We start from the raw sequence: 24,365 nt of genomic DNA, 5'->3' as shown, positions 1-24,365 counted from the left end.
TCACTCCATGGATGTGACCTTGCTAGATTTTTCTTGTGGGATTTCATTAAAGATTGGGTTTATGTATCACCTTTGCAAACTGATCTTGTTGAGCTAAAACTTTGAATTAACCGCCACAGCTTCAGAGGTAATGCCTGACTTGCTGGCTACAGTCTGGAATGAAATTGACTTTAGGTGGGATTTATATCATATTACAAATGGAAGGCATATCGAAGTGAATGTTGGGTGAAAAATTTGATGTGTTTTTCTATGAAATGAGACTTCATCCAAATTGGTAATTTACCTCAATAAATCTTTATATGCTTTTAAAGTTGTGAAGTCCCTTTTGAATCATCTGGTATAATAAAGAAGTACTTGTAATAGTGTGTAATTTTGTTACAGAATATTTAATAGTAAAGCCAAATTATTTATGAGAATTTTAAATTGTGATTGTTATAGTTTTGATATTAGAAACTTAATTTGCTCTTAAGTATAACGTTATTTCTGCTTTTATCTTAATAAAATATTAGTACTTTTATACTCTATTTTATATTCACCTAAAAATACTATAGTAACAGACAAATAACATGCAATACAAGGAAAAACTTTTAAACTGTCAAAATAGCCCTTGATAATATTAGGTATAACAGTTCATCAGTATTTAAATAGTGCTTTTTTTCTAAAGAAATTTCTGTTCTACGTTCATATAAGAAAATAGTTAAAAGTTAAGCACCTTTAATTACAAAATTGATGTTTTTTTAGTAAAGAAGTAGGGGAGAGGATATTAAATTAGCAAAACCATCAATATTATGCTTTTAGTCTCCTAGTGTTAGTAGTTTTAGTTTGTTTATTAAACTAAATTAAGATTGAATGTATTTTACAGGACGGCAAGGAGAAAGGGGTCCACAAGGACCTATTGGACCTGTTGGGCCTGCTGGAGAACCAGCTGATCGAGGAGATCCTGGTTCACCAGGACTTCCTGGTGAGCCTGGACCACCTGGATCTTCCGGAGAAAGAGGTTTGATTGGTCCTCCAGGAATCCAAGGTTTTATGGGACCACAAGGGTTGGTTGGACTTCCTGGATTGAAAGGTGATAGAGGAGTAGAAGGTCCAAAAGGTTCTCAAGGAAATACTGGCCTTCCTGGTAAGTAATCCTCTCTTAGTTACAGTTTAAATTAGTTGAGTTTTTCCCTAACTATAAATTGGTGATAATTTGTTTGATATTGTCACATGTTCGCAGCTGGATCAGGATATTGAGAGATTAACAATTTAGAATGTTTATATAATTACAGTTTATTGGTTTATTAGATGAGTACAATCAGGCAAATCATTAATAATGACAAGGTGATGATAATAATAATAATAATTTTTTTTTTTTTTGTCTTCAGTCATTTGACTGGTTTGACGCAGCTCTCCAAGATTCCCTATCTAGTGCTAGTCGTTTCATTTCAGTATACCCTCTACATCCTACATCCCCAACAATTTGTTTTACATACTCCAAACGTGGCCTGCCTACACAATTTTTCCCTTCTACCTGTCCTTCCAATGTTAAAGCGACTATTCCAGGATGCCTTAGTATGTGGCCTATAAGTCTGTCTCTTCTTTTAACTATATTTTTCCAAATGCTTCTTTCTTCATCTATTTGCCGCAATACCTCTTCATTTGTCACTTTATCCACCCATCTGATTTTTAACATTCTCCTATAGCACCACATTTCAAAAGCTTCTAATCTTTTCTTCCCAGATACTCCGATTGTCCAAGTTTCACTTCCATATAAAGCGACACTCCAAACATACACTTTCAAAAATCTTTTCCTGACATTTAAATTAATTTTTGATGTAAACAAATTATATTTCTTACTGAAGGCTCGTTTAGCTTGTGCTATTCGGCATTTTATATCGCTCCTGCTTCGTCCATCTTTAGTAATTTTACTTCCCAAATAACAAAATTCTTCTACCTGCATAATCTTTTCTCCTCCTATTTTCACATTCAGCGGTCCATCTTTGTTATTTCTACTACATTTCATTACTTTTGTTTTGTTCTTGTTTATTTTCATGCGATAGTTCTTGCGTAGGACTTCATCTATGCCGTTCATTGTTTCTTCTAAATCCTTTTTACTCTCGGCTAGAATTACTATATCATCAGCAAATCGTAGCATCTTTATCTTTTCACCTTGTACTGTTACTCCGAATCTAAATTGTTCTTTAACATCATTAACTGCTAGTTCCATGTAAAGATTAAAAAGTAACGGAGATAGGAAACATCCTTGTCGGACTCCCTTTCTTATTAGGGCTTCTTTCTTATGTTCTTCAATTGTTATTGTTGCTGTTTGGTTCCTGTACATGTTAGCAATTGTTCTTCTATCTCTGTATTTGAACCCTAATTTTTTTAAAATGCTTAACATTTTATTCCAGTCTACGTTATCGAAAGCCTTTTCTAGGTCTATAAACGCCAAGTATGTTGGTTTGTTTTTCTTTAATCTTCCTTCTACTATTAATCTGAGGCCTAAAATTGCTTCCCTTGTCCCTATACTTTTCCTGAAACCAAATTGGTCTTCTCCTAACACTTCTTCCACTCTCCTCTCAATTCTTCTGTATATAATTCTAGTTAAGATTTTTGATGCACGACTAGTTAAACTAATTGTTCTGTATTCTTCACATTTATCTGCCCCTGCTTTCTTTGGTATCATAACTATAACACTTTTTTTGAAGTCTGATGGAAATTCCCCATTTTCATAAATATTACACACCAGTTTGTATAATCTATCAATCGCTTCCTCACCTGCACTGCGCAGTAATTCTACAGGTATTCCGTCTATTCCAGGAGCCTTTCTGCCATTTAAATCTTTTAATGCTCTCTTAAATTCAGATCTCAGTATTGTTTCTCCCATTTCATCCTCCTCAACTTCCTCTTCTTCCTCTATAACACCATTTTCTAATTCATTTCCTCCGTATAACTCTTCAATATATTCCACCCATCTATCGACTTTACCTTTCGTATTATATATTATTACCTTTCGTATTATATATTTTTGTTTAACACATTATTAGATTTTAATTTATGTACCCCAAAATTTTCCTTAACTTTCCTGTATGCTCCGTCTATTTTACCAATGTTCATTTCTCTTTCCACTTCTGAACACTTTTCTTTAATCCACTCTTCTTTCACCAGTTTGCACTTCCTGTTTATAGCATTTCTTAATTTCCGATAGTTCCTTTTACTTTCTTCATCACTAGCATTCTTATATTTTCTATGTTCATCCATCAGCTGCAATATATCGTCTGAAACCCAAGGTTTTCTACCGGTTCTCTTTATTCCGCCTAAGTTTGCTTCTGCTGATTTAAGAATTTCCTTTTTAACATTCTCCCATTCTTCTTCTACATTTTCTACCTTATCTTTTTTACTCAGACCTCTTGCGATGTCCTCCTCAAAAATCTTCTTTACCTCCTCTTCCTCAAGCTTCTCTAAATTCCACCGATTCATCTGACACCTTTTCTTCAGGTTTTAAACCCCAATCTACATTTCATTATCACCAAATTATGGTCGCTATCAATGTCTGCTCCAGGGTAAGTTTTGCAGTCAACGAGTTGATTTCTAAATCTTTGCTTAACCATGATATAATCTATCTGATACCTTCCAGTATCGCCTGGCTTTTTCCAAGTGTATATTCTTCTATTATGATTTTTAAATTGGGTGTTGGCAATTACTAAATTATACTTCATGCAAAATTCTGTATTCCCGTATTCACTCACTATATTTCCTTCCTTGCCTTTTCCAATGCTTGCATTCCAATCTCCAACTATTATTAAATTTTCATCTCCTTTTACGTGTTTAATTGCTTCATCAATCTCTTCGTATACACACTCTACCTCATCATCATCATGGGCGCTTGTAGGCATATAGACGTTAACAATCGTTGTCGGTTTAAGTTTTGATTTTATCCTTATTACAATGATTCTATCGCTATGCGTTTTGAAATACTCCACTCTCCTCCCTATCTTCTTGTTCATCACGAAACCTACTCCTGCCTGCCCATTATTTGACGCTGAGTTAATTACTCTAAAATCACCTGACCAAAAGTCGCCTTCCTCTTCCCACCGAACCTCACTAATTCCTACTATATCCACATTTGTCCTACCCATTTCCCTTTTTAAATTTTCTAGCCTACCAACCTTTTTCAAGCTTCTAACATTCCACACTCCGACTCGTAGAATGTTATTTTTTAATTTTCTGGTGACCCCTTCCTTAGTAGTCCCCACCCGGAGATCCGAACGGGGGACTATTTTACCTCCGGAATATTTTACCAAGGAAGGCGCCTCCATTATTGCTATGTGAAAATGCAGAGAGCCACATTTTCTTGGAAAAAAAGCAGCTGTAGTTTTCCATTGCTTTCAGCTGCGCAGTACTCAGAGGACTGAGTGATGTTGATACGGCCGTTTAAGTCGTCCTGACTCACGCCCCTAACAACTACTGAAAGAGCTGCTGCCCTCTTTCAGGAATCATTCCTTAGTCTGGCTCTCAACAGATACCTCTCCGATATGGTTGCACCTTCGATCCAGCTACTCTGTATCCCTGAGCACTCAAGCCCCCTCACCAACGGCAAGGTCTCATGATTCATAGAGGAGGATTACTATTAATAATAATAGTAATAGTAATAATAATAATAATAAGCGATAATAATCAAACAATTAATATATAACATAAAAACAACATAATACATAAAATAATCAAAACAGTAAACAATCATAATATTACACATCTAATAGTAATAAATTTCAGTAATAACAGACAATAAAAAAAATCTCACATCAATAATTAGAATAATTATTACAACATTACAAGATCCGTTAGACAATAATGGCAACAGTAAACAATAATAATGTTACATATTAATAACAAAAAATAATCATAAATGTCAATCATAATAAGAAACAAAGATTATATACAAAACGGAATTTAAAATACTCATCAAGATTTTTTCCACATAGATAAATAGAAAACCAGAATTCAGACCCATTAACAAAATACATAACATATTCGCTAGTTAGTCTTAACTCTTTTTAACCACTAGTCTTATATTAACAAACAATAGTACACAAAATAAAGACAAGTATATAAAGTTCACTGCAAATACCTTTGCTGTTCACAAAAAAAATTACAACAGTTTATGAATGAAATTTAGTACATTATTTCTTTCACTTATAGTTTTACAGTAACTTACTAATAGTATTTCTTGTTTTCTGAAATTTTGTGGTGTCACCTTAATCGTATTGAATATAATTTACACTGGAAATTCGCTCCTTTAGTGTCCTCCCCGCAGAATGCTCTCACTGACTGACACCTTGTACTCTTGTCTCACAGACTCACATTGCAGATTCTCCTTGCTGGACTGATGTCATAATGTCTTGTTAGACTGGTTTACAGAACTCCGCCGAACTCACACAATTACCATCTCGCAGCCTCTCCTCGTTGAACTGACGTCGTAACGTCTCACAGACTCACACCTTGCAGAACTCATTTCTAAATGGTTTCCCAGGGGTATTTATACTCCTGTCTTCTTTATCTGCCAGACCGGACCCAACTCAAAGAGTGAGAACAGAGGCTTTTGTTCCCAAGAATTCCATATCCAGGTTTGTTAGCTTTTCTCACAGTACAACAGGTGTTTATTGTGTGAAAGTGGGCAGTATAACAAAAGATGATTGTTAAACGGACCTGTTACCTTACTAAAAGGGTTTCCCTTTTTGTCCCTTTCTGGATTCCTCCCATTATTATATTTTCTACTACTTTCATAATAATTAGGTAGGAATCCATTACTCAGGTCCTCTATACCAGTCTTGTTACAAAACTTTTTATAGTTATGTATGTTTGCAGTGCCATAACACTGTATTAGTTGCATCAATTTTAATGTAATAGTTTTAGCAAACAATTTATTTTGAATGAAAAATCTTAATTATAAAATGAATGATATTGGCTGTTTGATAATTTGAAAAAAAACAAAAAATGGCAAGTAGTAGATGCTACTTTCAACAAAGTTGAAAGAAAATTGTTTGAAACACTCTTCAAAATAGGATGTCAAAATAAATTTATTTGAAAAGAGGAGTTTTTTTTTTAAAAAAACATAAGTGAAAAATAATTACAAAACTTAAAAAATTATGTAGTTGAATTATAAAATGTATTAATATGAAAATTTGAATGAAGATTTAATTTAAAATTGTGGTAAGTAAATTCAATGTAAATTGTTAAAAAATACATCTATGTAGCCTAGAGTTGTTACTGAAAAAAAATCATAAGAAACAGTTTGATGCTGTTTATCTATTTTTGTTTAAATTTGTTATTAAATATATCAGTACTCTTCAGAGATTTCTTAAAATTATGTGCACATCCTGGTTTACAGCATGAAAACACAATGTACTAGAATAAAATTAAAATGTTTTAAAAATGAAATTATTATTAAAAAAAACTAATTACATACCTAGAATATAAGATTAAAACACTATAATTGTAAATGTGTAAGTAAACTGTATAAAATATTTTATTCTCAGAAATGAAAAAGATTATATTCTTCAATTCATTACTTTGCAATACTTATAATTAAAAGTTTTTTGTAGACTTCTTACATGGAAGAACATTGATTAATATTATCAATGTTTCTCTTACAACCTGATGATTCCATAGCGCTAAATAACATGTAGTAACATATAAATTGAAGGGGAGTGAAATAAAGTGAAATGCTAATTATAAAATTCACATTCAATGAATTAATGTTCATATTCAGCATTATTTAATATTCCTATAGCTCATAAAGTCATTTCTAATTTATGATTTAGATATCCTGTCAATAGAAATCATTTGGTTCTGTCTCTTCTTTTGTTCTAAATATTGTATCTATTCTTTCAGTAGTACATTAATATAATCAAGATTTATCAATACTGTGATATTTTTTTTCCTGAGTAATTAACAAACCAAGAATTATGCAAGATTTCTTAAGATTTACTTTTATTATATTTTAAGAAATAGATAAAAAATTAGGACTTATAACAGGCTCTCAGCGTCTGACTGTTAACTCATCTGAGAGGCAAAGAACTGATTCTAGTTCACAAGTATTTCATCAAATTAATTAAAACATGTAAGATTATGTTCACATGTAATGTAATTATGTGAAGGTGTAAGGTTTATCTAGTAAATTGAAAGTATCGGGTACACTTGAAAAACTAACTAAAAACAAGAAAATGTTTCTATTATTTAAAATTTTCATTAAAAATTTTATTTTTTTTTTAAATGTGGATAGGCTATAAAAAACACAAGATGAAATCTTGCACGTTGATTAAAATATTAAATGCATAGAAATGATGTAAACAATCTAATGGCAAAAATAATAAAAATCTGAAAATTGTCTACATATATCTACTTTTAACTTAATCTAACTTTTAACTTATCTAACTTTTTTGAATACTATCATCAGAAAAAACATTGATGATCTCATGGTTTTTACTTAAATCAGATAGAAAGAAACCTCATCTGTTGAAAATCAGGAAATTTTCGTTAAATTATTAGAAAAAAATAACTACTTTTTAATTCAAAGTGCTTCACTTTGTCAACCTACATTTTAAAAAATATTAGTTGGAATACTATATTGATGTGATATTTTGTTCTTAACAATCCATTAAAAAAAAATTAAAATCTGTGTAAAAAGGCTGTTAGATCAGTGAATTTATTCAGTTACATTCAAGATACGGTTTAAAATATCTGTGGAATCCCTGATCAATTAAAACAGTTTTTAGAAAAGTAAATATTATCAAAAGAAAAGTAAATGAAAAAAAAGCTTTTAAAAAAGCAAAAATCTTTTAAAAAGATTCCATGCATCTTTTAAATAACATTAACAATATATAATTACTATTAAATTAATGTGAGTTTATTTTGTTCTTTTATTCATATGATAAATCTTCTCAGGTTTTGCTAAGAAGACATAAATATTTAAAATAAAATCTATTTGGTTAAAGAATAAGATATAAAAAAATTAATGATTTATATTACTAATCATTTCTATTCTATTTTTTGTCTAATTTTTAGGTAACCGTGGAGAGCCTGGACCACCAGGTTTGATAGGTCTTACTGGTGCAAAAGGTACTAGAGGTGAAGCTGGTTTAAAAGGTGAAACAGGAATGATGGGACCTCCAGGACGACCTGGTGAACCAGGACAAGCTGTATGTTAAAAATTAGCTAAATCATAAATTATTCTCATTTATTTCTACTTCAAAGAACAAAATCAGACCATTCTAGTGACATATTTTGCAGTGAGCGATGTCTTAATGATTAATCTTTGGTAAAACTTGGGTGAATCAATGCAGTAGTTGGCCTTTAAAATTATTACCTAAACTATTTGTTGGATTTTCTAGGTTGTTTTGTTATGCATTGTTTTACTTTAAATGATCCTTGCCAGTATTAACTGACACCATTTTCCTGAAAAAAGTGTTGAATTACAGACTAATATAAAAAAATTCACATCTTTATTTTTTAAGTTTAATTTTATTTATGTTGCATGATGTTTCTGGAAAGTTTTTAACAATTATTATAGATTTGACTCTTTGAAATTAGGAAATAGAATGAAGTAGTTAGGTATGTTGTATTTAAGTCTTGTTGAAATGCACATATCAAGTTGATAGGACCACTTTGAACATTTTTGTTCATTAGACTGTTGGAAAATTAGCTGTAAATGACAGAAATTTTTAAAAATTGAGTAGTTCAATTTAAAAAAAAAATAAGTTAGTGGTTTGCTAACTTGATATTAAGCTCACTTAATAAAACTAAAGTTAGAATACGAGTAACAAAATTTAACTTCTGTGAGAATTATCTGTTTTTAACTATAAATATTATTTGATTTTAATGCTTTAAGTTTTTAAACAATTTGAGGGCCACTAACGTGAAATTTAGATAGTGACACTACAGAAAATAACTAACTAGAGCTGGAATGCCAATACTGAGATCAAACATGCCCAGAAATTTTCCAGCTTTTTAATCATAAATGAACCATTTATATTTTTATCATAATTTATTTTTAAGTGTATTGAACCAACATGATTAAGGTAGTGATACGTCTTTAATTTATTTGGGCTAGATTGTATAATATTAAGATGTGATTCGTATCTGCTTTTACTAGTTAATAACATTATTCTTTTTCACATTCAAGTTATTTAGTTTGTTAAAAAAATATTTTTTTTTAAAAAAAAAAACATTATTTTAGAGTGAGTATTCAATCTACGGATAAGTTATTCCAAGTGGTCCTACCATTTAGAAAAAAGTTAACTAATATAGATTTAGAAATTACATAGTACATTTACATTTAAAACGCAGTTAATTCATTTACAAATTAAATAGATTTCTATAATGGTGTTACATTATGTGGTTGTGGTTCTGCCAACTTGATATCAGTGAATCCTTAATTTAAGAAATGGTTGTTGATAAATTTTGTATTTTCATGTCTAATGTGTAGCTAATTTTCCAACAATTTAATTTACAGATTTTCAAAGTAGCCCTGCCAAATTTACATGTATTTGAGTTACATAACTTAATTTTATTAATTTTGTTATTATGGTGATTATACATAACTTGAAATTTGCTGCTGAACTTTAACTATTTCCTTGTGGGTTTGCATTATTGTAAGATTAAAATCGGTCTTTAAATTTGTAGTACTGTAATTTAGATAACTTAAAAATAAGCATTATTACTGTTTTCACATTTAGACATCAACATAGTTTCACATCATGGATGATTTAGAAACATTGACTTATTTTTGCTTATGCAAAACCTTTTTGTACTTCTTTATATGTAATGATCACAATGTTCCTTATGCAAATTTTTTTAATAGGCTACTCCAATAGTGTAAAAGTTATTGATTTTGGTTGTTATACAAATCTTGTTTTAACTATTGGATTCTCAACCTGTTATGAAAAGTCTTATGTACTTAGAAGGGAAGCAAGGGATGAATTAAAGTAAAGAAAGGTTTTTAAAAATATTAATAAAACAACTTTTTTTATCTCCAACACTAAGTGAAGATTATCTCTTACAGTTAAATTATGAATTATTATTAAAATTTGAGTAGTACTGACAGTTGTTTTATAAAGAATTGCCTAACTGCTGAAAACCAATACCATAATTAAATCTACAAAAGGTGTCTACAACATTACATGTAGTTGCTAAATTCATTAATTTGTTTTATTTTTTATAAAATTTAGTGTTACATTTTCTCCCAGAGTAAATTAACCTATAAGGTATATAGTTTATTAATCATTTATTTTGTGAAACATTTTATACCTACCACTGTATCAAATAAATTATTTTAAAAACAAATATTTAAAATTAACAGATACAGTTCAAACAAAAGGTAAGAAACCTACCTGTAGCACCTTCAGAGCTTTATTCCTCCATCAGAAGACAGATTTTATAAATTACGCACAATTATAAATTAAAATATATAGTTAAAAATTAAAAAAAAATCATTATTATATATATATACACTAGTGTCATGCATAAAATTTGTTATGCCTACCATTGTAAGATAATAATTTATTAATTAAATATTATTTATTTATTTAATATTAATTAAATATTAAATATTACAATCAATGTCACAAGTATTAAAACCAATATAAATACAAACAGTACTTGGCAAGTTTTGCAATATGACAGAACGGATCATCTCAGGCGGTTACAAAAAAGCATGTATTTAGACAGGTCTCAACCTGTAGTGTAGCTGCTCTAGTCATTGTCTCAGTGTCATTTGGTTTTTAACTCTGTTAATGAAAAGAGGTAATGATGTTATCATGGACAAAAATTGAATGTGTTAAGTGTTGATTAATGTTTTGAGGAAATGGCTACTGTACTTGGAGAGGATTGTCCTCATAGTACGACAATATCTAGATGGTACTGAGAGTTTGGAAAAAGAAGTTTTGGTCTTGAGGATGCTCCAAGGTCAAGTTGACTGTCTTCATCTGTGACAGAGCAAAATATTGCTGCAGTATGAAATATGCTTGAGACAAGATAGGGATGTGACTTATCACCAAACAGAGGTGTCCATTAATGCACCAGCAGTTTGTGCTATTCTGTGAGATCACCTTCAAGTTAGAAAGCTTTGCACGATCAGATGGCATGTTGTGTTTCATGGTGCCGTGAAATGCTGAAAAAGTTTTAAAATGGGAAATCTTCTTATGTAAATAATATTGGAATAACTGACAAAACTTGGCTGGATTATGATGTCCTAACCAAGGTTCAGAACAAAGTGTGTGTGTTTGAAATGAGAAGACCCCCTTGCTGTTCAAAAATCCAGATCAGTGAAGAAGAGAATGGTGGCTGTATTTTTTAGTGTGAGAGAAGTTTTAGAATGAGTTATGTTGGAAACAATTCAGAGTGTAACTCAGAAAGCAGTTACAGAGGAGTGGTATACTGAGGAATGTCTGGCTAAAGTTGTTAAAGTTCTCAAGAAACTGTGACTAAACTCAAGGATGAAACATGGTTTCTTCACAGTGATAACTAACACTCCAGTGTACTGCTCCAAAGTCTGATCCAATTATTTTGCCAGCATTGGAATAAAACTGTTACAGCACCTTCCTACTGTCCTGACCTCACTCCATTGACTACTTGCTGTTACTCCAGGTGTGAAGAACAGACTGAAAGTTATTTGAAGGATAGAGAAGTAAGCACATAATTTGTGAAACAAATAAATATTGTAAAACTTTTATAACAAGCAAAATGATCTCTGGTATCTAGGGCCATCCAGGACCTGCAGGACCATCTGGATCACCAGGAATTCAAGGTATTAAGGGAAGTTCTGGTGAAACTGGTCGACCTGGAAATGTTGGACCACCTGGACCATTAGGACCTCCTGGTTCTGAAGGACAAAAAGGTGATTCAGGAGCTGAAGGTCCATCTGGCAAACCAGGATTACCTGGACCGTCTGGACCTCCTGGTGATAGAGGACTTCCTGGATTGATAGGGCCACCAGGTTCAACTGGTCAAAGAGGACAACGGGGAGCTCCTGTGAGTATTAGACAAATAATAATTAATTTTTATTAAATTGGATTTGTTAATTTTTATTTTGTTTTATTTTTATTTAACATTATTACGATTTTATTTGTTATTAACAGTATTGTTGAGGAAAGGACTAATTATACATTAGAGTTATGTTAAGGGCTAGAGAATATTCTCGTTGCTGGTGTAAAATCTATTAGAAAAAATTGTAAAAGTAGATTATAATCTGTAAAGTATTTAAAATTTATTGCCATTTAAGGGTTAACCTTTCTACTGTCTTCCTGTCTAGACTAATTTGTATTTCTGAATTTCTGAAATAAATTAGCCTTTCAATAGGCCTCAGTCATTTTATCCAACTTTTCTTAAATGAAATAAGTTTTATTCTATTTAAAAAAAAAACAATATTTTTTTCGTTGAATACTAGATGTTGAAAATTTGCATAATTTAAAGAAGTAAATAGTTATTATTTTATAATGTCAAGAAATTAATAATGAAAGGTAAATGTTCTTTTTATTGTAGTGTAGTCTGTTGATTGTTAATCTGCTGTGAGCTCTTAATTATTGGACATGGCTTTGGTAGGGTTAGAATGTAGTACTAATTGTGCTAGCATAATTGGTTATTCCTCAAATAGAGTTTATTCACTTTTTGTTACAATTTTATTTACAATGATTCAGTTGCTGTGTTTAGATGTTCTTTCTTTGACTTAATTCAATTTTTTTTTTCCAGTAGGATTCAAAGGGCTTTGTCTTCAATTTTTTCTTAACAGACAGACCAGATAGTATGTTTTTATAACAGTTAAGTTTTTATAACATGTTTATAATCATTTTTGATTTTAGAAAGAATAAGAAATCCAGCTTTAATTGGTAGGTACCTTAGCCATTGCTTGCCTTTTTTTTTGCAACCTCTGGGTAGGAATTGAATCCTCAAACAGTCCTATAAGGAGAGCCATCTTCCCATGCAGGTCAATAAAGAAGAGGCTGCCATGGAAGAGGGAATGGTCAGTTAACAGAAGAGGGGCTATTTCTGTTGATTAATTATCAAGTTAAACTGAACCAGATTCATAAATATTTAACCAAGATTATCAATGGGTTCACCAATTTATTGTCTACTGTGTGAAATATTGCTACCACTTAAAAAAAAAAAACAACTAAACTGAATAGCTTGTGAGTCACTTTCTAAGTCAATCATGGAACTGTGCTTCCATTTTGATAATCTTTTTAGAGCTCTGTTCAGTTTTTTCCTTGTAGTGATGTTGTAGGTGATACTTTATACTTTTTTTATTTTTGCCCGCATTGAGGTGGTTTGGAAACTCTTTATTATATTATATAATAATTTAGTTAATCTATGCTTTTTTTTCTTACTTTAATATATTGACTGTCTAAATTTCATGTTCAAGTATATTGAGATTAAGGATTTTATATGCAAAATATAAAATTGTTTGTGTTATGCATGTCCATATCCTGCAAAATTGTAACTAAATTAATTACATAAAATTTTTTATTAATTACTAAATTAATTAATATCAGTAGTAAACAAGACATACAAATTATTTACAAAACATTTTTTTAAAAATTTATATAAATTTTCTTTTCTTTTTTCTTTTTTATCATGTAGAAACTAATATACACTCAACACACTTGAAATTACAAAACACAACCACTTGGAATGATGATATCATTTCAGTAATGGCACTGGAGTTGTGTTGTTATTACAAATTTTTTGGTTATTTGATTATTTTTTTTATTTGTTTGATATAATTATAGAATTGTGTATCGACTGATAGTGTGGGATCCTGCAAAAGTCAACCATTCGTATTACTTTTTTTCTAGGTTTTTCTGTTACTGTGTTTTGGTGGTTAAGTTGTTATTTTTTAGATATAATTATCACAGTGTTCAATATGTTGATGATATATATATATATTATATATATGTAGCTAATTATATAATATAAAACTTATTCAGCCACTCCACAAAGTACAGAATTAAAGAACATTCGTTCATTAAAGCGCTTTCGGGCGTAAGCCCATCTCTGGTAATATATATTTTTTTAATTTTACTTTGATACATTAAAATTTGTAGAACAAATATTTGTTAAGTCAATAAAAAAAAATTAAATTTAAATGTTATAATATTAAAATTTCTTTTAACATGCTATCTATATGTTAATACTAATACTATATGTTAACAATATCTTTTATAGAGTACAGTACTGCATTAACATATAGTTGGTATGTTAAAGGAAATTTTAATATAACATTTTAATTTTTTTTTTAATTTTTTTTTATTGACTAAACAAATATTTGTTCTATAAATTTTAACGTTTCATATTATCTACTGTGTAAAAATAAAAAAGTAAAATTTCAAAAACTGAAGATGGGCTTATGCTCAAAAGCACTTTAATGAAAAAAAAGAAGATAAGAATGTTCTTTAATTCTGTACTTTGTGGAGTGGCTGAATAAATTTTATATTATATAATTATAGCTAGATTTTATGTACAGAGGAGATATGGGCTACAAAAAATGTAATTTAAATAAATTATATATATATATATATATATATATATATATAGTATTTTATTATTATTATAGAATAATGTTCAAGTTATGTGGAATTGTTTATCCTTTATTTTATTTACTTTTAATGGCTAGAACAAGTTAAATGAAATTTTTTTAAGTTTTAGAATGTATTTTTACTATTTTTTTGAAGTGATGTCTGCATTGCAAGTTAATATAAATATTATCGATAATAATTCAAATATAAATTGGGTAACTTTACTGTAATTTATTTTTTGTCACAGGGTGAGAGTGGCCAACCTGGTAAGCCAGGTAATGATGGTTCTCCTGGAATTCAAGGGTTGATTGGTCCTCCTGGACCTCTAGGATTACAAGGTGAACAAGGACCAGAAGGCTTACCAGGAAAACCTGGACCTCAAGGAATTGCTGGCCGTACTGGAGATAAAGGACCTATTGGACCATCTGGAGCACCTGGACCCAGTGGCCCTCCAGGATTACCAGTTTGTATTTGTTTACTATTTTGATTATTTAATTATAAAATTACTTCTCTATAATTACTTGTATATAATTTATTATTCATTTATTTATTAATTATACTTTATAATTCTTTTATGTAAAATACCATTCACATAAATACCATGCACACTTTTTAAACAAGATCTGCTCATAAAGTTTCTGAACTTCAAAAAAAATGCCTGATCATGAAGGCATCTTATTGGGTTTTCTATTGAATTTTTTAGGAACTCTCACAGAATCTGCTTTACACTGTTGTTCTTAGTTAATGTTTTTTGCTAACTTGAATAAAGTTAATTACTGATGTTTTTGGTCATTTTCTTGATGAAAAAAGATTTAGATTATTTGAAGAACATTGTGTATATGTTGAATTCTGTTTTCAATAAGAAAAAACTTTCAGAAACTTAAAATGCTGTAGTAGTATTGTAGAGAGGAATTTATGAGCCAAACACAGTGTTTATTAGTGGTTTTTTACAAATTAGACACAATAATCGTAATCATCTATCATAATCAATTATGATAAAAATTCTTTACATCCACTGATGTAATCTGATGAAATTATGTTGAAAAAGTGAGAAAATCATCAGTTGGTTGTGAAGTGTCAGAAGCACTGGTAGGTAATTTTAAAAATTTAGTTGACTGGAAAAATGTATTACAACAAAATTTGTGCCACTGCTTAATAATACAGGAAGAAAAAAAAATGTTATTGTCAGTTTTGAGTTTCAAATTTATCTTCTTTTACATGTTTAATTGCTTCATCAATTTCTTCATATACACATTCTACATCATCATCATCATGGGTGCTTGTAGGCATATAGACGTTAACAATCGTTGTCTGTTTAGGTTTTGATTTTATCCTTTATTACAATGATTCTATCGCTGTGTGTTTTGAAATAATCTACTCTTTTCCCTATCTTCCTGCCTGCCCATTATTTGAAGCTGATGTTTTAATTATTCTAAAGTCGCCTTCCTCTTCCCACCGAACCTCACTATAATTCCTACTACATACATTTATTATCCTATCCATTTCCCTTTAAAAACTTTTAACATTCCACCACGCTCCGACTCGTAGAATGTTATTTTTAATATTCTGGTGACCCCCTTCCTTAGTAGTCCCCACCTGGAGACCCAGGGGAAATATTTTACCAAGGAAGGCGCTTCCCATCATTGCTATATGAAAATGCAGAGCCACATTTTCTTGGAGAAAGAACACACAGGTGTAGTTTTCCATTTATCCTATCTATTTCCCTTTCTAGCCTAATAGAAGGTTAGCAAAGGTATAACTACTACGTAAAAATTTTTAAGCTATCCTACTGTGCTAGGGAAACAGAATCTATTCTGACCTATCTATACAGGCTTGTGTTACTATATATTTTGTAATGTCATCTTTGAGTAGTTATATTTATTAAAGCATTATATTTATTTATTCTAGTAGTATTATCAATATAATAAGTTTTTTAAATATAATATTAATTAAATAAGTAATTATGCAAAAATCAGGTAAACATAATTAACATGATAACCAATAAATTACTTATTTTATTTAAATTAACTTTTGCTGTAGTGCTGCTTCTAAAACCGACAGTGTTGATTTTCCAAACTAATATATTTAAAAGTACTAATTGAAGAAACTCGTACACAGTTTTATTATTTGTTTACGTTGCCGATTTATATCTATGCCTTATTTATATTGTTTTGATTTGTGTATGCCTTATTTATATCTATACTTAAATAAGTAATTGTGATATATTAATAACGTATAATTTTTAACTTATCGGTAAGATTTCACCTTTTCTTTTATAATATATTTTTCTATAATAGCTAAGCTGTAACATATTTATTCAGTTGATTTGGAAATCGAGAGTTCCAGCATTCAAATCCTAGTAAAGGCAGTTACTTTTATATGGATTTGAATACTAAATCATGGATAAAGTTATTATTATTAAAGTTTTATTATTTATTTAAGAAATATTTTTATACACTTTTTTATTTACTTATTAATTTTAATTTGTGTTAATCATTATGGAAAAATAATAAAGTAAATATAAAAAAAGGATTCAAATTAATATTTTTTATTTTGCTTTCGTTATGGCTACTTAAGGATCATGTAACAGATTCAATTTCTTCTTTTTGTTGTTTCCTTATCTTCCAGTTTTCTTTTATCTTTTCACTATGTGTTTTTTCCTTTCCTTGGACCATTTTGTTATGTTTCTTGCCTTGGAATCCTTATGTTTTTATACATTCCTTCAAAACACATGTTTTTTTGGTGAACCAGATCATGCGATAACCAGCTCATGTCACTGATGTGAAAACAGATTGTCACATCAGATCGTGTGACAAATTTCTTACACTGCTCTTAATAAAATTTTGAATTTCATCAATTAACTTAATTGTAAACACCCACATTTAAAAATGTCTATTTTTTATTGCGGTGCATGTTTCTCCACTGTAAGATGCTATACTCCACAAACATATATTTTTATACATATTTGGGATTAGTGAGCTTTCTTTTTATTCTAACATATAACCAATCATCATATATTTTTAAGCAATGAAAAATTAGATATAAATAAATATATGATTATTTAACACTGAATATGAAAACAATGACATCTGAAACAGAGAGGTTTAATTGTAAATAGAAAAGAATAATAAACATAAAGAGACCTAGCTCAGACAAGATAGCCACCATATTATTATATAGTCTGATCTGACGTATATAGTATCATTAATCTTTTTTTTTTTTAATTGTTCCTCTTAATATTCACCAAGACAGTAAAATGATTCTGGACCTACACATAGATAAAAACAGTTTAATTTATTATTTAAATAATTATATTTCAAGACTGATTATGCAGTTAGTATATAGTGAAAGCAAATATACTCTGAGTGATTCAGTTATTCGTTTTAAAGTCCACTTGGATATTAAATTTGTATAAAATTGATAGTAGACCAAATAAATATATGTTTAATAAATAATTTTAAGTATAGAGAGCAATTAACTCAAGATGACCACCATTGGGATCAGAAACTATAAGTTTTATGAGAGATTTAAATGAGAAATCTTTCCTAGATTTTCCCTACATTAAAAATTCAATATTACCATTTTGTGAAATCTTTGTCCTTTTCCCCATATGGCAGCCAACTTCATTATTTCAAATAGAAACCTTTTCTAAATTAGAATTTTAAGACATTTCTATTTTTGGGTATTTTTTCCAGGTTCTAATACATTAAGTTTCCATTTAAAGTAATACAAATGGCTACCATATTTGATTATACAGTTGTCAGCTCATAGCTCTCTAACGACTATACAGAGAAAAAAACCAAAGAATAAAAATTTCATAAAATATTGTTTTCTGCTCAGAAATTCAATAAAAACATTTGGTTTCCATTTGAAATAATGAAGTTGGCTGCCTTATTGGAAAAAGGGTGAACATTTCAAACCTGATAATATTTTGTTTTTAATGTAGGGAAAATCTAGGAAGAGTTTCCCATTTAAAAATTCTCATAGGTTTCTAAGATCCCCATGGTGGCCATCTTGAGTTGATTACTGTATATATTCCAATTATTTCATCATGATTTTTAAAGATATTTAAAAATACTAAAAATCCATAGTGTTAAATATTACTTACATCACTTAATGACATTGCACACACAAAAAAAATAAGTAATCACTAAAAACTCTTTACTTATTGTTCTAGACCATGTTAATATGTGCTTTTATTACACAAACTATAGATTTCTTTATTGTGTTTTCTTACAGGGAGCTGCTGGGCAAATTGGGCCACCTGGATCAGCTGGAGAAAGAGGGCATAGAGGAGAGATTGGGCCTCAGGGTGTTGAAGGACCAGTTGTATGTTTCTTTGTTTGATATCATTATTATTTTTTTCAATAATATTAAAGATGATTTTATTTTTGTGGACCTGGAAATTATTCCCCACTTCCTTGGAGAATTAAAAGGAAATATTTTTTTAGTAAATACTAATAAGTGATAAAGTCTAAAAGTTTGAAATATTCAAATTATAGCTCTACCAATGTGGATTGTTAAGGTTAAATCTTTATAACCTTATTATCTTATCAGAGCCTTATCAGAAAGAAGGCTCATGCACAAAGATGGCACATACATCAATATATAAATGGATGAATTTCTTCTTTCATGCATAAATGAAAGAAAATCTTGGTAAGTTTCTATGACTTTTGATTGTTGTGTTTTGTTGATCATTGTTGATGTTTTAATATAAACATAGACTCACAAAAATAAAAATTACCACCAAAATGTGTTATCTTCCAACTGGTGTAATATAAAAATAAATCTTTCTCTTGAATCAATTTATGTTTAAAATAATTAAATAATCTATTATTTGTTTTATCAATAATTTGTTTTTACTCATGAATTCTAATTTTCACTTTCAGGAAATCCAAAAATGAGAATTGATTAATGTTTGCTGAATATATATATTGCTTTTTCTATCTGTTATTTTTTGTGGGCAGTCTTTAAGTTTTATTTTTGTAATACTTATAAAGCATCCTAATAATATAAATGTATTGGCTGTATTTTTTGTATTTCTTTCAGCCAGAAATTGCTTTGAAATGGATTAAAATAAAAGCTGTTCCACCTACTTTTGAAATGTAACTTAATTGTTCTGTTTACTTGATGATCTTGAGATGAAGTGTGGTCATAGTATTGTACTAGACTAGGGGTTATTGCCTGTGAGGGTTTTGAGTCAGTGTTATTTTAATGTGCTGTGTTCTATTTAGGATTCCATGATGGGTAAATGTTTGGGACTTCATTTTATGTGACTGTGAAAAATGTGCTCTCTGTATATATCAATTTATCAAGAAAACTCAAGATATCAGAATCCAACAAACTTGAATTTTTAGATTGAAAGCATTAATGTTTAAAGAGAGTAGGAAAAGAAGATAATGAATGGTTTGGAAAATTCAGCAACTATTTAGAGTTATTTTGTTTTCCAGTCATGAGATCTATGTAATGATCAGAACTAATTTCATTGTCTGCAGAATTAAACTTATATATAATTTGGATTTGCATCACATTGCTGTGAAGTTGTGTCCCAGATTCCTAACTCATGACCAGAGGCAGCTTAGTACTTTGTTCTGTGGTAGGAATTTTGGGAAATGACAAATAGTAACCCCAAATTTCAAATGTGAGGTTATTGCAAGTGATAAAAGTTAAGTTTACAGTTTTAGAGATGAAACAAAATCACTGTAGTTGAAAAAAGACTGTGATAGGTAAATAATGTAAAAAAGAAGAACCAAATGAATTGTCTTGTTTTTATTTTAAAGGAGTTTAATATCAGGCAATTGTATTTCACAGTTGAGTAATGAATTATTGGTTTATTTTTAAATGTCTAAGAAAGAACAAGAGATAATATGAACAATGGAAGTTAAAAAGCAACTGAAACTGATTCTTGTATCATGACAATGTTTTTGTATCACAAAGTTTTGATTGATAACAGTATTTCAGTTATCCCAAAACCCGCATAAAGGTTTAGTAAATTATGATTTACCCTTCTTTCCAAAAATTAAGTTAAAATTGAAATTGTGAAGTATGAAGCAGAGGAATGAATTCAGAATTAACCATAGATAGTGCCAGAAGGATGGTCTAGGAAGTTTTTGAGGGATGGCAGTTGCCTTACTTCATGGAAGTAAGCCGAATGTTAAATATTGAACTAGCTCTTTTTTTAAAGTAAAAGCTCACTTAGAATACAAAACAGATCAAAAACATCTTCAGCTTTGTGATTTTGAACTTTTGAACTGTTTCAAAATTAAGGAGTTTTTGGAAACACCTCATTGATACCAATATGTGCAACATTTCTGTGCTTGCATTTGTGTTGTAGGGGCCAAGAGGGAAACCAGGACCTCCTGGGTTAGAAGGAATAAAGGGAGAAAGAGGTGAAGCTGGACCAAAGGGAGCTAAAGGGCATAGAGGTTTGATTGGACTTCAAGGATTACCTGGTCCTCAGGTATTTTCTTTTACATTGTAATTTTTTCAAGTTGAATTATTATTAGGTTGATTAATTCTGTTTAGTCACTATAATACTAAAACTTCTGTTTTTAAAAAAACAGATAAAAAATAATGATAAAGAATAATGGTATTTAATAACTGATGATATTTGATTGTGATAAAACACTGATTTATTAAGATTTTTTAATTTAGTAGAATTGATTTACATTACTTCAGAAGTTGCTTAAGAATAAATATTATTTATTCCTGAATACAGTTAATTCCCATCCATCAGTAACTATTGCAAGATGTCATCCTGTTGATGTTAGATAAATAAATAAAATTAAAAATGTCAAGTACATCAACATTATCGAGGACTGGAATTGATTATAGCATCCAGCCAATATTGTCATACTGCTATTTACAGCAATATTTGGAGTATTATTTACATGTTTCTTTTTGCTGAATATTAATATTTATGAATCATCTAAAAAAGAAAGTGTATATAATGTATGTTAAACCTATTTTACGTTACTATCATCATCAGACACAATTTATTCTTAAAAATATTTTTCGACTTTAAACAAAGTCTGTCTTATAACATCAGTCAAAATTAAAATTAAAGAATATTATTTTTCAAACAACTATCATTAATGTGGTGTTAATAAAATTACTTGAGAGTAATGAGAATATAAATATACATGTCTCTGACTTCGAGAAAAATTTAAACATTTTAGTAGTGAATGAATAAAAATAATGAATACTTAGAAATATTTTACACATACAGGTATAAATGCAAATGGATGAGTAGCTGAACAGATTATGAGGGAAATGGTAATGTTATGCCCTAGTTGGAATAATGAAATGATTTAAATAATAAAATTTTATTCTTCCCTTTCTGTTCATCTGATTATGTTGAAGAACAGTCTTTAATTTTGACATAATATAAATTAAAAAAATATTATTCCTTTTTTTTAATAATTTAATTACTTCTGAAAATGATGATAAAATCAAGAAATGTTTAAAACAAGTATTTTGCTTACAAATGATGTGTTTTCTGTTTTTTTTGGTTCTCTTTAGTTAAAGAAATAGTTTCTAATTGCACTATGTTGCTTGCTGATGTTATTTATTAGTGATTAATAACTATAGAAGTCAGTACAACTTAAGAAAAAAAATGAAAATAGTTTTCTCATAAAAATTAGGCGGTATTCATGTTTTTATTAAAAAGAAATGCATTACTTTAATACAATATGAGATTAATGTTGAAATTCTTATGAGAAGTGAGTGCAATTGCGATATTAGTATTTACTAAGGTAAAGGTACAGTACATAAAAGAACAAGTGAGTGCTATTTTAATATGGTTTATTCAATAAATAACTTATCAGGTCTTCATTGTAATCCACGGTGACAATTATATGCTTTTCTACTAGTTTTTCATCTCAACAGCAAAACATTTTCTGTTTTAAAGTCCTAGTCAGTTTTGCCATTTGTTTTTTTCATTGTTACTGGGAAACTAGTAGGCGGCAGACAAAGATCACTTATACTTTAACAGATGCTGAAGGTAATTCTGCTCTACAAGAACAAATTTTTGGAGTTTAAAAAGAGTGTGACCACATCTTAAAATATCAAAAAGAAAAAAACTAGGTTATGTAGAGTTAAGGGGGGAAAACATTTCCTAAAGATTTTCCTTAAGTGGAGATTTTAGCATTTATGTACTTTATAAAGACTTTGAGATTAAAAATTTGATTTGTTTTATTACTTATCATTTTTATTTTGAAATGTACAAGTAACATTTTCCTAATCATAGAGATTCCACTATCCTTGACAAGTTACTTGTTCAATTTATGATTTGTTTTATATCCAACTGAAAAATGATCTTCATAACTATGAATTAAATCCTGTATCATCATAATTAGAAAAAGGGAAATTATGAAAAGAAAATGCTCAGTTACTGCACACAAACAGTAGTGCATATTTAGCACCTATGGACATGGTGATATACTATAAAAGAATTTTGAATGTGTGGAGTGATAACACTGCTCACCATAAAAATAAAATTAAGTTTGAATGGATTATGTTTAATAGCAAAAGGAATTTTCAACAAGACAAACCATAAGGGCTTAATTAATGAGATATAATTGAGATATTGCAAAACTTATGAAAAAAGCAACTCAAAACAGTGATGTACCAGTGGATTTGATAAATTTAATAATTGCTGCAAATTCAAAACCATTCCAAGTAATATTAATGAGAATAAAGGAGCATTTTTTTTTTTTACTTTAATGCAGCTGTCAATTCAATTATAAACACCAGTAGAATGAACATCATAAAGATATTCATGTGAAAAAACATGAAATGTGGGGTGGAAAAGTAAAGACTATTATACATTTTTAAAACATTATCTTCCTTAATTTTAAAAGAATTTTTAACCTACATATAAATAAATAGTCAGTCATTCTTGAAGTAGATAGTAATTTTTTCTAGGTAATTTTAATTACACTGTGTGAATAAACAACTTTTATGCTCTAGTTATACATTTTTATTTGTCTTTCTAGCCACTATTTACTATAATGTTACAGAAATTTATAGTTATTATTGCTTTTATACTTATTTGGTTTTATTTTAATTGTTTACTTTCTGATTATTCTGTATATAGATATCTTATTTCTCTGAAGCAACTCTTGCTTAACAATTAACGTTAGAAAAAATATAAAGTAATAATTAAGCATAGTTTTCAGTAATACTTATAAATTACACAGGAGTCATTTTGACATTTTTTTTATTGAAATTAGACTTGGACTGGATTACTTTCTACAATATAATTTCTCTACACTAGTCGATAAACATATAATGTTACAGGAACTCTTTTAAACAAGTAAAGTTACACAAAAAAAATTCCTTAATTTTGGTCATAAACTATTCCCAAAAGAATCTTAAATAATGCTATAATTTTACATCTGCAAACAACTAATTCTGGTAATTGTGTGCAACAAATTATATTTAGTTTTTGTTCACAAGGTTATATTATACTAAAAATGTTGATTTAAAAGGTTAACACTTTCAGTATTCATGTTAAAAAAATTTCAAGTAGGGCCAATGATGGGCATTGTTTTAAAATTGATAAAAGAAATCATTTTTAATTTATACATTACAAAGTTTTTTTTTTAATGGAACTAGTTATTGTTAAACGTAAATAGACTATTGTTATTTGACTAGCTCACTAACAATATATTTACTAATTTTAACTTAAAAAAATAAAATATGTTTTCTGCTATTATAGGGTCCACCTGGAGATAAAGGAATGACTGGATCAGTTGGTCCTCTAGGAAAAGAAGGAGAACCTGGACCAAGAGGTTTGTATTCCGATCTTTC

At 29.3% G+C, this 24,365-nt stretch overlaps 1 protein-coding gene across 2 annotated transcripts in view; it reads left to right on the top strand.

Moving 5' to 3' along the window:
- The window catches only part of LOC142330060 (uncharacterized), a 117,325-nt gene that overhangs the window by 77,446 nt on the left and 15,514 nt on the right, over positions 1 to 24,365 (top strand). For both annotated transcript variants that reach the window (XM_075375095.1, XM_075375094.1), the window contains 7 exons: positions 863 to 1,123; positions 8,050 to 8,183; positions 11,743 to 12,012; positions 14,800 to 15,015; positions 18,792 to 18,881; positions 20,887 to 21,012; positions 24,274 to 24,346. In XM_075375095.1, the coding sequence (XP_075231210.1) occupies positions 863 to 1,123; positions 8,050 to 8,183; positions 11,743 to 12,012; positions 14,800 to 15,015; positions 18,792 to 18,881; positions 20,887 to 21,012; positions 24,274 to 24,346 (1,170 nt within the window). The remainder of the gene's footprint in view (positions 1 to 862; positions 1,124 to 8,049; positions 8,184 to 11,742; positions 12,013 to 14,799; positions 15,016 to 18,791; positions 18,882 to 20,886; positions 21,013 to 24,273; positions 24,347 to 24,365) is intronic.

Source organism: Lycorma delicatula, chromosome 9 (assembly GCF_047948215.1).
Source record: "Lycorma delicatula isolate Av1 chromosome 9, ASM4794821v1, whole genome shotgun sequence".
NCBI lineage: Eukaryota > Metazoa > Arthropoda > Insecta > Hemiptera > Fulgoridae > Lycorma > Lycorma delicatula.
Note: the sequence above shows the minus strand (reverse complement) of the source record. Positions and strands in the feature narration are given on the sequence as shown.